This window comes from Calliphora vicina, chromosome 3 (assembly GCF_958450345.1).
Source record: "Calliphora vicina chromosome 3, idCalVici1.1, whole genome shotgun sequence".
In the NCBI taxonomy this organism is placed as follows: Eukaryota; Metazoa; Arthropoda; class Insecta; order Diptera; family Calliphoridae; genus Calliphora; species Calliphora vicina.
This window is the reverse complement of record NC_088782.1, coordinates 11,943,258-11,960,250: the sequence shown is the minus strand read 5'-3', so window position 1 is coordinate 11,960,250 and position 16,993 is coordinate 11,943,258. Positions and strand designations below refer to the sequence as shown.

General features: G+C 31.1%; 2 protein-coding genes across 3 annotated transcripts in view; one reads left to right on the top strand and one right to left on the bottom strand.

Annotated features, from left to right (window-relative positions):
- LOC135954697 (adenosine deaminase 2-like) overlaps positions 1-16,993 on the top strand; it is a 65,206-nt gene that overhangs the window by 10,355 nt on the left and 37,858 nt on the right. The gene's annotated exons all lie outside the window — the stretch shown is intronic.
- LOC135954783 (uncharacterized) lies at positions 8,535-14,889 on the bottom strand. Of its 2 annotated transcripts, XM_065505016.1 has the most exons (20): positions 14,494-14,889; positions 14,129-14,428; positions 13,592-13,663; positions 13,095-13,523; positions 12,921-13,022; positions 12,740-12,862; positions 12,547-12,684; positions 12,435-12,491; positions 10,825-10,929; positions 10,656-10,769; positions 10,433-10,558; positions 10,190-10,372; positions 10,056-10,131; positions 9,922-9,992; positions 9,647-9,697; positions 9,544-9,591; positions 9,435-9,479; positions 9,287-9,368; positions 8,945-9,224; positions 8,535-8,888 (listed from the first exon to the last, which is right to left on the bottom strand). In XM_065505016.1, exons 1-20 carry the CDS (start codon positions 14,692-14,694, stop codon positions 8,651-8,653), a joined length of 2,841 nt encoding a protein of 946 aa, XP_065361088.1. In that variant the 5' UTR covers positions 14,695-14,889; the 3' UTR covers positions 8,535-8,650. The 2 variants fall into 2 exon arrangements, with proteins under 2 accessions (XP_065361088.1, XP_065361087.1); XM_065505015.1 differs by having other exon boundaries at positions 9,922-10,131.

The following is a 16,993-nucleotide window of genomic DNA, read 5'->3' as shown; positions in this document are numbered from 1 at the left end:
TCGCTCCACTGGTTTCAAATCCAGTTTTTATGGCATAAATTAAAATAATCATGTCAGAGCTATTAATTTCAGCACATTTAATGTCCATGGCATATAAATAAATTTAAACAAAAAATAGTCAATTGAACCACGCCCACACCCTACGCCCACTAAATGGGAAGGTATCCAAACTGAACTGTTTTTTTATATGTAAAAGAAAAGTATATATATTTTGTTTTATTTGATTTTTTTTGTTAATATTCAGATTTTTATTGATTTTTTTAAAGAACCCACTCTATTAGTACTTTATATTTGCACCCGTTTGTTGTCCAATCCGACAGCATTTCATACACTCAAAATACACACATTGGTGAACACTTCCACTTTAAAACTTCCATGCAAGTTCGTGCCCAAACGCAACTTTTGGTCCACGGAACTTATAGGTAATAGCAAGGCTACAAAACTACACAATCACAATATCAAGAATTACGACAAGGACTCAACAAAAATAAAATTCAAAACAAGTAAGAAAGTATGATCGGTCAAGCCCGACTATATAATACCCTACACCAAGTAAATGAGTAAAAATATTTTTCTTTTAAAATATCAACAATTTATATTTGTGAGTGATTTTCGGAAGTGGGCCTTATATGGGAGCTATGACCAATTATGGACCGATCACCATGAAATTAGGTCGTGTGATTTATGTCTACATGAAAGTTTACTATGTTGAATTTTGTGTGTATACCAACATTTTTAAGCGATTTATGCACGTTAAAGTGATTTTCGGAAGCGGGTCTATATGGAAGCTATGACTAATTATGGACCGATCGTAACAAAATTTGGTGACATGAATTCTGTATATATAAAACTTATTTGGAGCGAAATTTGTGTAGATACATAGATAAATTAAACTTTTATGACCGATAAAGTCCAATTTCGAGGGGACATTTGTATGGGGGCTAGGTGAAATAATGGACCGATTTCAGCCAGTTTCAATAGGCTTGGTCCTTGGGCCGAAAAAGTAATATTTACCAAATTTGATCGAAATATCTTCAAAATTGCGACCTGTACTCTGCGCTCAAGGTTTACATGGACAGCCAGCCAGCCAGCCAGCCAGCCAGCCAGCCAGCCAGCCAGCCAGCCAACCAGACGGACGGACATTGTTAATCGACTCAGAAAGTGATTCTAAGACGATCGGAATACTTTAAGGTGGGTGTTAGACTAATATTTTTGGGCGTTACAAACATCTTAATATAGACATAAATCACACGACCCAATTTCATGGTGATCGGTCCATAATTGGTCATAGCTCCCATATAAGGCCCACTTCCGAAAATCACTAAAAAATATAAATTATTGAAATATTGAAAGAAAAATGTTTTTGTTTTTACTTAGTGTAGGGTATTGGTCGGGCTTGACCGACCATACTTTCTTAATTGTTTTTATTATTATTCTACAAAACTACCCTAAAATTTCAATTACCAACCATCTATTTAAGCTTTTTAATAACGTAATAATTAAAAACATGTAAATATGCTTTAATTCCAGTATAAATAACCAGAATTATAAATTAAAATGTTGTTTAGTGCCAAACAAATGTATATATTTAGTCATGCCAAACTAGAAAATCTAAACAATTTAATAAATATTTATTTAAGCTTAAACAAATAAATATTTAAATAATTGTGTTTCTAAATAGTTGAACCACCAAACATTTTTGTTGTTGGGTTTGTATATGATTAAAACATTAAAAACCATTTAAAATCAATTTTATGGACAATTAAATAAATAAATTTTAAACTAATTGTTTAACAAGAAATTCAGAGTTGGCAGCAGCCACTTTTATTGTTACAGTTTCCAAAAACAATAAAAAATAACAACAACAATTACAAACAATTGTAAAAATATGACCGCCCACAAATAGTAGCATCCTACGGATATAAATTAAAATTTTATAACATTTAACAAATACATACAGTTTTACCTACCTACCTACAGTTTTACATATACACAAGTACATATTTAAAATAATTATATTTATTATAAATCAATGGATTCTTTTGGTTTTGTGTGCCTCGTTTAATTTTCAACGAATTTATCATTTAAATTATTTATTTTTGCATCAATGATGATGATGATATTTTTGTGCATTATATTGTATTGTATACAATTCAATCTGCTTATCCAGGTGATGATGATGAAATTGTTGATTTCTTTGTTTTTTTTTTCATTATTTTTTTGTTTAAATTAATTTGCTGTTACATTTGCCAACCGGTGAAAAGATACATTTGTTGTAAATTGTATGAATTTTTAATAGATTTGTTAACAGTTTTGTAAAGGAGTAAAAGGATATATGAAATAAAACAATATTTTACAATTAAATCAACTTGAAGTTATTAGTGCTCCTTCCTATATCTTTGTTGAATTTAAACTTTTAATACAAAGATTTATATTGTCGGTCAAGCCCGACAATATAAAAAAAATATAAATTATTGAATTTTAAAATTTCAATAATTTATATTTTTGAGTGATTTTTGGAAGTGGGCCTTATATGGTGGCTAAGACCAATTATGGACCGATCACCATGAAATTAGGTAGTGTGATTTATGTCTATATGAAAGTTTACTATGTTGAATTTTGTGAGTATACCAACATTTTTAAGCGATTTATGCACGTTAAAGTGATTTTCGGAAGCGGGTCTATATGGGAGCTATGACTAATTATGGACCGATCGTAACAAAATTTGGTGACATGAATTTTGTATATATAAAACTTATTTGAAGCGCAATTTGTGGAGATACATTTGTAAATTAAACATTTATGACCGATAAAGTCCAATTTCGGAAGGACATTTGTATGGGGACTAGGCTAAATATTGGACCGATTTCAGCCAGTTTCAAAAGGCTTGGTCCTTTGGCCGAAAAAATAATATGTAGCTAATTTGATCGAAATATCTTCAAAATTGCGACCTGCGCACAAGGTTTACACGGACAGCCAGTCAGCCAGCCAACCACCCAGCCAGTCAGCCAACCAGACGGACATCGTTTAATCGACCCAGAAAGTGATTCGAGGTGGGTGTTAAGGTAGGATCACACGATTGCCGCAATGCACCAATTATTGGTCTATTTTATACGTCAATCGTGTGATTTCACAACTCATTGGCTCATATGTCAAACCACAACAATATTGTGCTTATTTGGCCCAATCAAATGCAACACTGGTGCGGCAATCATGTGAATGCTTGATAGGCAACATGCACCAATAAAAAAGTTAAAAATACAACAATATTTATTGTGTTCTAGTGCGGCAATCAAAGAAGACAATTAGCGCCAATATTAATTTTTGTAAAAGAAATATTCTTTTTGTGAGCCACTCTTTGACACACATACATCTTTTAACATTTCTTTATTAATTTTTTATACGATAATTAAGGCCGACGCAATTTTCTTTTTTTTATTTAACAAATAATTTTTTCACAATTAGATTTTTTTACATTTATGTAAACAAAACAAAATTTAACATCTAGACAACAGCTGTTTCTCTGAGTTGCCGCAAACTAGAACAATCGTGTGACTGGAATGCGACAATTATTGCCACTATATCGCTTTGCGCCAATTAACGACAATCAAATTTATATAAAATGAGGCAATCATGTGACTGCAGAGAATTTGATTGGGACAATTTCTTTATTGGGCCCCACCCAATTCAGCACAATAAAAATTGAATTAAATTGGTGCATTGCGGCAATCGTGTGATCCTACCTTTAGACTAATATTTTTGGGCGTTACAAACATCTGTACAAACGCATAATATGGTGGTGTAGGGTATAAAAATAGTTCGAAATAAATGTGGATCAAATTGTTCTTAATATTTATAATCGTATTAAAATTTTGATAAAAATTTTAGTTTTAGAAACTCAATAAATATGTAATAAAATCTTTATTTTTTAACAAAACTCAATTAAATTTGCAACGTTTTTTAAATTTGTCATTCTTAATAACAAAATGTAAAAAAATTATCAAAAGGTTAAAGGGAATCCCGCAATTCCTAAAACTTGGAGCGAAAATCCCAAAAAAGGTATTTTCTAAAATTTTGACCATAGGGTCCGCATTTCCTTCGGGTCTGGTAAAATACTTAGGGGTTAAATTGGAACACATAAAGGTTTCCAATGTTGCTTTCCATTTTCTGATCCCAGCTTTGGGATTTTAGAGCATGTGGCTCAAATTTGAAATTTTAATAAAAAAAAAATTGGTCAAATTCCGAAGGTCGTAGGGGCGACATATTCAAAAAGAGGACATGTTTTTTATACTAATATATTATCCGTAAAGATACCTTACAGAAAAAAATCGATTATTTTTAGAATTTTTAAATTGAAAATCGTTTATTTTTGGATCCCTAATTGATATTGCTCTGAAATCATTTGTATATTATTGGTAATTTAGTTATCTAACAAACAAAAAAAATGCGAGTCCATTCGGTGCAAAAGTATGCTCTATATTTTAAATATAGCGGACCAATGTATGGCAAAATTATAAAATTTCAAGTTTAAAATGCCTATAACTCGAAAAGTATAAGAGATAAATATCACACAGTATGTTTTTTAAATATCCAGATGAGCGCTTTTCAAACATATTGTTACGTTTTAACCTTTTCAAAACGTTGGTTTATTTCCTTTAAATAAACCGGATACTTTTGATTGCAAATAAAAGCCGTTTAGTAATTTGAAAATTGTAACAACTCTTTATTTATTTAAAAATGTACAACAACAGAATTAAATAGTCACTGAATGTTTTATTTTATACACGTTTATAAATTCTCAGAAATACAGACACACTTTATAATGTACACGAATTCACTTGAAAAACACAGCACTCTTTTAGGCACTTAGATGATGTTTATTCGATAAGCGTCTCTGAGAAACTCACTAACGACTGCAACCTCTGGCACTATTTATAACACTGCCATCTGCACTCTAGATTTATCTTTAACTGTCTAGAGGTTTCTAATACATACGCCATCTGTGGTGTACCTTCTACAATGTTCTTTAACTGAATATTCGAATTCGAATATACGGTCGCAGCAAATGGTCAACTGAAAGCTTTTATTCAATGTTAATAATGCCCACAGATATGCTACAGTTTGCTATTACAGCACTGTTATTTGTAAGTATTAGGCTACTTTTAAATCAGCCGTTAAAATCGTACAATTTCGTAACAATATATAAATTTTTGAAATCGGATGGGAAACACAAAATGGCACGTGTTTTAAAATTTTGCATGTCTTTGAACCACTATAGCGCTTGGAGCATTTGTAGGTCCCATTTTAATTATTTAAACCTGAATACTCATTGGCTGCGCACAAGTCAAATTTTATTCCGATCGGTCCAGCCGTTTAGTAATGCCAGATTTATTTCCAAAAAAGTACTTACTGGTTTAAATCGATTTTTATACTTAAGTAATACAATCTCAAAAGAATATTGTATTCATGCATATTGTATACATCATCATGATGACTGGTATAAAATATTTAAAGAATTCATTATTTAAAGCTTATTTACGAAGCTTACTCCAGCCAGCATAAATGTTATTAAATTTAATAACAATAATTTCACATTTTATACATTTAAGTAGATGTAATACATAGTATTCGTTCGTATACGTTACTGAAAAATTAAACATTTGCAATGATCGACCACTGTGTATTTATTGATTTATTAATGTCGTAAAGGGGATTAAATTCATAAATAATATCCAGTTAACAGAATTTGGCCCAAAACCTAAATGTGCACTCACAAATAAATGTTGGAAAATTAAAGGCAAACAACTAAAATTCCATCCAAAAACTTTTTTCGTTATCAGTAAAAATTTAAGTTCAGTTTACACTACAGATTGCATTATAGTAGTATTTATTTAAAAATACTTTGTCTTTGGCGGGAATCGAACCCACAAACCTCAGATTAATAGTCCAACACACTTTCGACTAGCCTATCGGGACGAAGGTCAAATCTTTAACAGCATAAAATATTCTCAATCAAATGAGAATTTTATTTATCCATTCTAATGATACTTTAAAATAGGAGCTTCGAACTTTGTCAGTTGCGAGCGGTCATATTCTTGAAGATACATCTGTCAAATTGTCTGTCGTTTGTTCAGTTTGTCTTGTCAAATCACCATGGACGGATTTATCAAAAAATCGTTTTCAGCGATGAGGCCCATTTGTGGACGAATGGGAACGTCAACAAACGTATTTGGGACGATTTCAATCCACATGAGATCCAAGAGCGTGTCCAATGCATGCCGAAAGAGTTACTGTTTGGATGTTGATTTTGGGCTGGCGGCGTTATTGGTCCATATTTCTTTGAGAATGAGTTGCCCACGACATTGCCTCCGGTACTTGCCACACATGCGATTTGAGGTCATGGTCGAGACGTGCTATTTGACCCCGTTAGACTTATTCTTGTGAGGGTTTCTTATGTCGCTGGTCTATGTGAATAAGCCACAAACAAAAGCCAACATAACCCATGCCATCGGTCAAATTAATCCTAATGTATGCGCCAAAGTCATGAAGCATTTGCTCGGCGGATATTTCACATTGCACATTGAATCGAAATTTTTTGGAAAAAAATCTTGCATTTCTAAACGGCTGGTCCGATCGGGATAAAATTTGAATTGGGTAGTATTCGAGTTTAAGTTATTAAACTCGTATGAAAAAGTGCAATATTTTTGAATCTAATTGAGATATTGACTTGAAATTTTTTTTGTAAGACCAAAAATTAACTTATCTAAACAAAAAAATATAGCTCGGAATAAATGTGGATAAAATTGTTCCTAATATTTGCAATCCTATTAAAATTTTGATATAAATTTTAGTTTTAGAAACATAGTGAATATGTAATATGTAATAAAATCTTTATTTATTAACGAAACTCAATGAAATTTTCAAAAAAACTTATCAAAAGTTCAAAGGGAATCCCGCAATTCCTAAAAATTGGAGTGAAGATCCCAAAAATGGTATTTTTTACAATTTTGTCTATAGGGTTCACATTTCCTTCGGGGCTGGGAAAATACTTTAGGGATAGATAGGAAACACATCAGGGTTTCCAATGTTAATTCCCATTTTCTGATCCCAGCTTTGAGATTTTAGAACATGTGGCTCAAAAAAATAGGTCAATTTCCAAAGGGCGTAAGGTCGACATGTTCAAAAAATAGGAGATGTTTTTTATACCAAAATGTTCTCCGTAAAGAAACTTTATAGAAAAACATAAAATTGTTATATGTTCTTAAAGAAAGTTGTTTTTTAATAAAAAAAAGAGTTAGTCACCTTTTTGTCCAAAAAACAGGAAAAATATACTATTTTTTGAATTTTTAAATTGAAAATCGGTTATTTTTGGATTCGTAATTGATATTGCTCTGCAATCTTTTGTATGTTGTTGGTAATTTAGTTGTCTAACTAACAAAAAAATTTGAGTCCATTCGGTCCAAAAGTGCGCCCTACATTTTTAAAAAAGCGGACCAAGGTATGGCAAAATTTTAAAATTTCAATTTTGAAATGCCTATAACTAGGAAATTATAAGAGAGCACACGCAAGCTTTCCAAAAATATAAAATTCTTTGATATCGGATGGGAAACAAAAAAATGGCACGTGTTTAAAAATTTTACATGTCGAAGTTACCCTACTTTGAGCCCCCATAGCGCCGCCCCTGGAGTATTTGTAGGGCCCATTTTAATAACTTTAACTCGAATAAATTTTAACCAGATCGGACCAGCCGTTTAGAAATGCCAGATTTATTTCCAAAAAATTTCGATTCTGCCCCACTGGGCATTGTTAAATTCCGTATATAATGGCATTTTTACTGGAATTCAGATTGGAAGCAAGTGTAACTCAAGTCTTGAATTATAGTCATGCAATTGAATTTGTATTTCACTTTATATCTATAGCATTCTCCAGTAAAACGAAAGCATGAATTCAAGCCATATGTTAATATTTAATTTTCTAAAAATATTCTTCAAGTTTAAAACATAATTATATTTGCATTTAAGTCAAATTCCAACAAAATGTTCAAGTGCTTGAATATTTGGGACTTTGGTGCTTATTGGGTTACATTTTAATATAGGAAGCTTAATGAAATACCCTTTATTATCTTTAGTTGAGAAATATACTCAGTCAGATATGTGTCAAATAAATAAAAACTTACTATATATCAGATTATAAGCCATGTATTACTAAACTACTTCTAAATAATGCATAAAACACTACTATTAAATTATAAAACAAGTTTATACGGAGACTATAAGAATGAGAACCAGCTGTTAATTGCTACTATTACTATTTTGTCCATATGAATAATTTCTTTAAAATGTAACCACAATTTATTACTAAAATGTTTCTTCGGGACTAACCTTTTATATGCTGTACGGACAAAATCATATTTGTTAGCAAGGATTTAAAGTTTTCAACACACAGTTGTTATATAAAATATAAAATATAAATATATAAACCAAAACATAAAATATAATCAACAATTTTTATTAAAGTAAAACATGAAATTAAACTGAAATCAAATTAAATTTATTAAAGGTCTGCTTAATAATTTTGTTAAAACTCAAAAGCAATAATTTTTAAATTGCATATTATTATAAAAATTTTAATAAATCTTAAATTTTGAACCTCAAATCGTTTCACCTTTTGTGGATTTAGTATGACCTGTAAAAGCCACTAATTTCACTTTAGCATTGTCCGGTAGAGAGGTGGCCCATTTCTGAACTTCCGCCTCCAACAAAGAGTCTTTGGTTTTTTCCACTTGTTCATGTTCTTGCAAATGTTCCGATAATAATAAACTTTTTATAGAACGATTTAAGTCACTGGGATTTTGACTGGCAAAATATTTCACTATAGAATCCTCAATTCTATAAAAATAAAAGAATTGTTTTCTATTTTGTATAAATTCCATCTAAAAACTTACTGTTCCTCTGTTGCATTTTCCTTTAAATCCTTAGCAATTTCAGCTCTTTCCTTTTCAATTCGTATGGAAAACGCTTCTAATAAGGTCATGGGATCTTCTGTGGCTGAGGCTTCACAACAACTGGCATCTTTAGAGTCTTGTTTTAGAGATATATTAAAAGAATAGTTATTGAAATTTTCCCGACCATCAATAGTTTCTTGTATGATGCCCGGGCAATAGGTGTCATTAACTAAATTCTCAATTTCGGCCTTACGTAAAGCGGTGCGTTGGGGATCTTGTACTTCAAGGAAAACGGGCAATTAACAGAGAGTTTATCTAGATAAAAGTTAATATTATTCATACCTTGATCTTTATCCGAACTATCGAATTGTACACGACCACATCTTTTGGCATTGGCACATTCTCTTATCGAGTTAGGTTCATCCTTAAATTGGTTAATACAATTGTTTTAATTTATTTATTTATTAAACCTTTTTATAGTAAATCTTACCATTAATTGAGTTTTATTTCCAAAGAGAGTATTAAGGGCGAAAGCCTATAGCAAATAAATTTTATGGAGATTTATTTGTAATAAATATTTAGATTAAAATAAAACTTACTGTTGCATCATTACATTGTGTTGCATATAAATTTCGTAAATCATATGTCTAAAATAGTTGTGGTTTATTAGTTATTGAAATTGTTAAAAAATCTGTTACTTACCGTAGTATCATTTGGACTGGTTGCGTTGCACTGTGTATTTATGCCAAAAGTCTGTATAAAGTAAATTACATTTTGGAAATAGTTTAATGTTCTATTATTACTCAAACAATAGGAAATATATACTAACGATAATACTAAAATCAAGAAACATTTACCAGGATCAAAGGCAATTTTTTTAATATTTTGGAAAAAGAAAGAGAACAATTGAGAGTCCGTTGACCGTCCGGGGTCAACGTCAATGTTTCTTAATTTCAGTATTATTTTTTAATACTCACCATTCCATTACACACTTGTCCCTGAGTCTGATCTGATGGCAGAGTTAAAGCTCCTGCTGACTTCTGAGGTGCTATCAATGAAGAAATAAAATCATAAGTGGAACTTAATTTCTTGGCCAAACAGCGAAACAAACTAGCTTTGGGTTGTTCACAAGGAGGACAGATAGATGATGGTAATTCTCGGTATTCGGTGGCATCAAAGTCACCTCCCTAAAAGTTGAAACTATATGAAAAATATCTCTAAAAATCATAAACATACAAAATTTACCAAAGTCTCCCTTCTTTGTGGCATAGTTTGTACCATGGTGGAGCTAAAATCTGGCTGTTGTTGACTTGTGTATGAGTCAAATCCTTGGCGCTCATTGCAAGTAAGATCTTCAGATGGTATTCTCCAGGAATTCAGGTGTTTACTGTCTTCGGGTTTATTAGGACAAGCGGAACGTGCAAATAACTAAAGACAACAACTAATTAGTAATTGGACTTTAATAGTTTTAATATACCAATATTATACTTCGTAACCACTTATATCCATATCATCATACTGATATTGGGTTTCATCAGTTAGATCTATATACGATTGTTCGGGGAATTCAACTTGTCTTTTTCGATAGTAAGTAGGTTCATCAAACTTGGAAAACTATTTTTTTAAGAAAAAATTGTGAAATTTAATTTATAAATCAAGTTTACAAATAAAGTAAAGATAATTAAAATATATTTAAAGATCTGTTATTTACATAGTATGACTCTGATGTTGGAGCTGGACAGTCCTGAGTAGACCTAGGTTGCATAGGACTGGGACAAGTTCTGCTAGGTAAGGGTCTGTAGTCTTCTTCCATAATGGAAGACTCCTTAAGAAGAAATGTATTTACTTTCTAAGCTGTTTAAGAAATTTTATAAACTTACATTATTATAAAAAGTAGACTGGTCGAAACTTCTGGAGTCATTAGTTTGGGGCATTGCACAACGTTTGCTTTGATCTATAGATCGATATGATCTTTGCAGATCCCGCTAAATTGCAAATAAATAACTTAACTTAATCATCTTTTAGAAAAGGTAGGGTCACACATGTCAAATATATGACGAATAAGATGGAAAAATCTTGTGTATAAGAGTAATTTCTATAGAAAATCTTGTGTATAAAAGTACTTTCTATAGAAAATATTGCGTATAACTGTTTTTTCTACAGAAAAACCTTGTGTATAACTGTTTTTTCTATAGCTAATTTTGTGTATAACCGTTTTTTCTGTAGAAAATATTGTGTATAACAGTTTTTTCTACAGAAATTCTGGAGTATTTTCTATAGAAAATCTTATGTATAACAGTACTTTCTATAGAAATTCTTGTGTATAAAAGTATTTTCTAAAGAAAATATTGTGTATAACAGTATTTCCTATGGAATATTTTGTGTATAACAGTATTTTCTATAGAAAATCTTGTGTATAACAGTTTTTTCTACAGAAAAACTTGTGTATAACAGTATTTCCTATGGAATATTTTGTGTATAACAGTATTTTCTATAGAAAATCTTGTGTATAACAGTACTTTCTATAGAAAATCTTGTGTACAACAGTTTTTTTCTATAGAAAAGTATTTCCTATGGAATATTTTGTGTATAACAGTATTTTCTATAGAAAATCTAGTGTACAACAGTTTTTTTCTATGAAAATCTTGTGTATAATAGCATTTTCTACAGAAAAACTTGTGTATAACAGTATTTCCTATGGAATATTTTGTGTATAACAGTATTTTCTATAGAAAATCTTGTGTATAACAGTACTTTCTATAGAAAATCTTGTGTTCAACAGTTTTTTTCTATAGAAAAGTATTTCCTATGGAATATTTTGTGTATAACAGTATTTTCTATAGAAAATCTAGTGTACAACAGTTTTTTTCTATGAAAATCTTGTGTATAATAGCATTTTCTACAGAAAATCTTGTGTATAACAGTTTTTTTCTACAGAAAAACTTGTGTATAACAGTATTTCCTATGGAATATTTTGTGTATAACAGTACTTTCTATAGAAAATCTTGTGTATAACAGTACTTTCTATAGAAAATCTTGTGTATAACAGTTTTTTCTACAGAAAAACTTGTGTATAACAGTATTTCCTATGGAATATTTTGTGTATAACAGTATTTTCTATAGAAAATCTTGTGTATAACAGTACTTTCTATAGAAAATCGTGTGTATAACAGTATTTTCTATAGAAAATCTTGTGTATAACAGTATTTTCTTTAGGAAATCTTGTGTATAACAGTATTTTCTTTAGGAAATCTTGTGTATAACAGTATTTTCTTTAGGAAATCTTGTGTATAACAGTACTATCTATAGAAAATCTTGTGTATAACAGTACTTTCTATAGAAAATCTTGTGTATAACAGTATTTAATATAGAACATTTTGTGTATAACAGTATTTTCTATAAAATATCTTGAGTATAACAAGTTTGTGTAGTAGTGGTTCCATTGTTTTGAATAATTATTTTCCATGTGCGACTGCGCCTCTAAACTTACACAGTTTGCGCTATTGCGATCTGTGATCGGTATAGGCGGTGGTGCTGGAACCGGTTGCTGCAATAAGATATAATTTTAAATTATATAGACTTTTTGTTCTTGTGTTCTTTACCGTTTTATTTAAAACTGATTTATCTTTTATGCTCATACTTCTATCCTGATGCATTGATTTCATTTGGGTATTATTCCCTCCCATTGAGGGACCATTAGAATCATTCCTTTTATTTAAACTGATACTAGGAGATTGTTCCTGCATTAATCATAGTAAGTTATGAAATGTATGTGGAATATAAGTAATTACTTACTGTAACATTTAATGGCTGCTGTGGAGTTTTGAAGGGGGACTGTACAGCAAAGCCTCGCGGTGGCGTTAGTCCATATGCCGAATCCATTTGTCTCATGTTATCTTGTGTAATATGGGAAATAGTCTGTAAGGTATTTGGAATTTATTAAGTAACCTATCATTGGTTTAGATTTATTAATTACCTGTTCTTTACTCCTGGAAGTTATATCGTTATATGGTGAAGTTAACATATCTGCCGATTTTTGTGGTGTTGGGCAAATTGCTGTTTGTTCAGGGGTCATGGCCTGTAACAGCATTATTTTGTTACTGAGAACTCGGGAATTGAAATGAGACTAGTATAATGCAAAAATTCTTACCCTGGTGGTAGTCGTTACAGTTTTGGTTATAGTACCAGGAGAGTCCATAGAAGTTTCTTCAACCGGGCAAACTGGGGTGCGTACCGGTCTGCATATAGGAGTAGCTGGATATTTAGCTATTACACCTGGAACTCTTGTAGATCTTTGCTGCATAGGCGTAGCATAACGACTGTTTGTGGCCTCTGACGTGGCAATGGATCGCGTAGGACTGACACTTACAGATTGAGATGATCGTGGACATATTCTGGACAAACGTTGAATGGAAGAGGGAGGATTGTTACTATATTGCACGGGGGTAGGACAAGAGGTAGCACGTTGTTGTTTAGGTGTAGGCATATTTAAACGGCGAAAGGTTAAATCCCTTTGGAGATCCAAAGCACGACCGCTCCTACCCGCAGGACTACAAGTTTGTTTATTGTAATCATAAACCTAACAAAAACGCGAAAAAGAAGTATTAAATAATAAAATATTTCAAATATTTTGTAAAAAAAACCTACTTTATCCACATCAACACGACGACCCTCATTCGTGTTAACACGTCCAGGCTTCATGCAGACATTCGGCGATTCCTTAAAATATTATAAACAAATTTAGTACTAGAGGGATTTACAATAATAGCTATGTTCAATAACTAAAAGTTGTTAGTAACAATTGTTACTGGAAAAGCGTTCATTAACTCAAAAACTTGCAAGTAGAGAAAAAATCAAGAGCGTATAAATTTTAAAGAGTGTTCTCTCGTTGCAAACTATTACAAGTTCTATTTTGAAGAAAATGTGAGTATTTATACATTTTAAAAGGAATAAAATAAGAAAATTGTGTGTATAAAACAATTGTTACTGGAAAAGCGTTCATTTACTTTTTACTATTTTTGAGAATTTAAGAGAGTAATATTGTAAATTTTGATTTTATTCTCTCGTTGAAAGTATTTACTGGGAAAGTAAATGAACAGACCTAATATTTTATCAATATGTTGAGAGCAATAACAAGTTACTGACTAATATTGGAACAAATCAAATATTTAATGAAAAACCTACCGCTTGAGCCAGCTGACGTTGAATTTCCGATCTTGCATCAAATTCTCTGCCCCTCGAAGTAGCCGCCATTTGAGGCTTCTCATAACGCATTGTAGGACGAGGACAAGCTGCCGCTTGTTCTGCTCTTAAACGTCCTAAAGCAAATTCTTTATTTCTAGCCATTTCATATTCCAGATTTAAACGACTGCCCCTTGACTGAGTTGGCTGCTTATATTGATACTGAGTTTGAGAACGTTCCAAGCGATTCCGAGATATATCTAATGCGGGATTAAAGGCTCTGCCCGAATATTCTTGGTTGCACTTAAATAATAAAATAATTCATTTATAATACAATATTCAGAAACCTTTTCATTATGATTTCCCACCATTTTTCTACTGAAATCCTGAGTGGTATTGTCTGCATTAGAAAAGCAACCACTTGTATCACTGCATTCGTATTCTGTACCCAAACAACCAGGCTTTAGATCCGCTGCAGTAAAGGGTCTACCGGTACTGGTATAAGTTCTGATACCTCTGGGACAATTAGCATTTAAATGCTGGGGATAATTGGGATTTTGACCAGACATATTTGTACGAATTTTAATCAAATAATAGCAGCATTTAGTTGAAGTTTTGGATTTAAATTTCTTTCTTTTATATTTATTGCTTATAAATTTTAGTTTTTTAATTATTTTATTTAAAATATTCGTTATAAAATATAAAATTTGTGTAAAAAACTTAATTTAATATGAGACAGATTTTAAATGTATGCAGATAGAAACGTAAAATTTTGATTGAAATGAAAATTTTTTGAAAGTTTTGTTTTATAATGTTTTTCTATTGTATAATGTCAATTGAAAGTACAATAATATTTTTAGGGTTTTAGAATCAAACTTTATACATTTCAGTGTTGAGAAATTTTTGTAATTATTACTTAGTCCCCTTTTACAAAGCAGAAATTTAAATGCACAAATTTTTCTCATTATCTTTTGAACTAACCTAAACTGTGTAAAACACACTCTAACTCTTCCACCCCTAGCCCACAAACTTCGTCTGTCTGCCTTTCAATTTCTGCATTGTAAAAGGGGGCTTGACCCGTTTCACATTAGGCAATTAGTTGAGCAAGAATCTTGTGATTTTAGATGTCAGAAGGCGGGTTAAGGATAAGAACATTTTGCAAATTTGACTACAGACTTGCTTGTACTCGTCAAGTTGGTTTGTTCTTTCTTAATTTTGAAAATGAAAAACAGACTTTTTTTGCCTAATGTAAAACCGGTCTTAATGTTGAAAAGAAGTTCGTCTTTTCATTGGCCTATTATGTGTGTATTTGTTTGAAATTCATCTAAATGCTGGATAAAAGAACATAAAATATTACTCGGCATTTCCAGCATTCTGCTATGCGATCAAGGTGTAATTTGAATTCAGTTATACCTGCAAAAATTCATATTTCAGAATATTCGACATTTCCTCATTCTTTTCAAAGATTTTGTCCATAGACCTCCTCAAAAAATCTTTGCTATCCCGTTACAGTCGGCTTATTAGTGAATAGTTTTTGTGTAAAATCCCTGTTTTTAAACATCTCACCATTAAAAACAAAAAACTTACGTTGTGTTGTTTTCCACGCATAAGGCATTTTCACTAGCCTTAGCCAAAATCATGATTTGCCATCAATAACATAATTAGTTTTATATTTTTAATCTGTTTATTGTCAAATTATTTCATCTTGAAAACATTCGAAATTACATATGTGTGAAAAACCACACATCAGGGTAAGCAACGCCAATTGTTTTCAAAACTTATTTTCTGTGGTAAATTGATGGGACAATTAATTTCATTAACATTAACTAATTTTTTTTTAAAAATGTATGAAAAATTTTATTTTGTGTGGTGTAATGGGAAAGGTATTTTTTTAAAGTTTTTGCAACACAGTTGTGCCATTAGGATGGCCCTTAATAAACGAAAGTTGGATTTTGGACATTCTCACCCCCAGTTTGGTGAACATTAGTAAATCGGTTGGGGTTAAGACGTGCCGCAAGCCCTCTGAAGTTTTGAGATGCATTTACAAGGGGAAAAATGCATATTTTTCAGTTTTTGTAAAAATTTTGCCATTATAAAATTACTTTTACAATTTAATTTAAAAGATTAGAAATGCGTAAGTAATTTTCGTTCTAATAAGACATAAAACACAAAAATTGGTTAAAAAATGTTAAAGTTATTAAAAATTCGCCAGGCCATTAACGTGTCTCAGGCAACTAGAACAAGAAATGTAGGAACAAAATTAACATATTTTGACAAATATTAAAATAAAAGCTAATTTTTACTTAAAATATATCGATATTTACGTGTATATGAGCTTTTGTCTTCGTAGGATACCGTTAACCTATTCGCAGGTATGACCAAAAAAAATTATTTTTTTAACGGTAGTTTCAAAACTCCATTTTTAAATTTTTTTAAAATTTTGTTAAACAAGTTTCAGAACTTTTTGATCAACTAATTGGGATTTATTGAGATCATAATAGGGAATAAAAATATGGAAAAATTATGAAAATATCTCTTATAGTTTTTCCGTACCTGCGATTTAAATTTTTAAATTTTCGAGAAAAACTAATTTTTTAGCGAATGAGCTCTACTTCCTTACGTGAAACCTTAAGCAAAACCTATTGAGAATATTGTAGTCCAGATAATTCTAAATATACTCTGCAAGTTTTACTAAAATTGGAAATCGTTAAACCTTAAATCGTGAAGGTCAAAGTTTTCAATATTTGGAATTTCTCTTGGAAAGATAGCGAAATGTTGTATATTTTTGTGTCGATTTTGATGAAACTTAACAAAAATATAACACAAAGCCTAGTATTTACAAAAACAGCAGAAACATCAAAATTAACC

Coding starts and splice junctions, on each gene's coding strand:
- LOC135954783 (XM_065505015.1), bottom strand. CDS start 14,694: ATGTCTGGTCAAAATCCCAATTATCCCCAGCATTTAAATGCTAATTGT. Junction 13,023..13,094: donor CTGTAACGACTACCACCAGG/GTAAGAATTTTT, acceptor ATGCTGTTACAG/GCCATGACCCCTGAACAAAC. Junction 12,863..12,920: donor CTTCCAGGAGTAAAGAACAG/GTAATTAATAAA, acceptor AATACCTTACAG/ACTATTTCCCATATTACACA.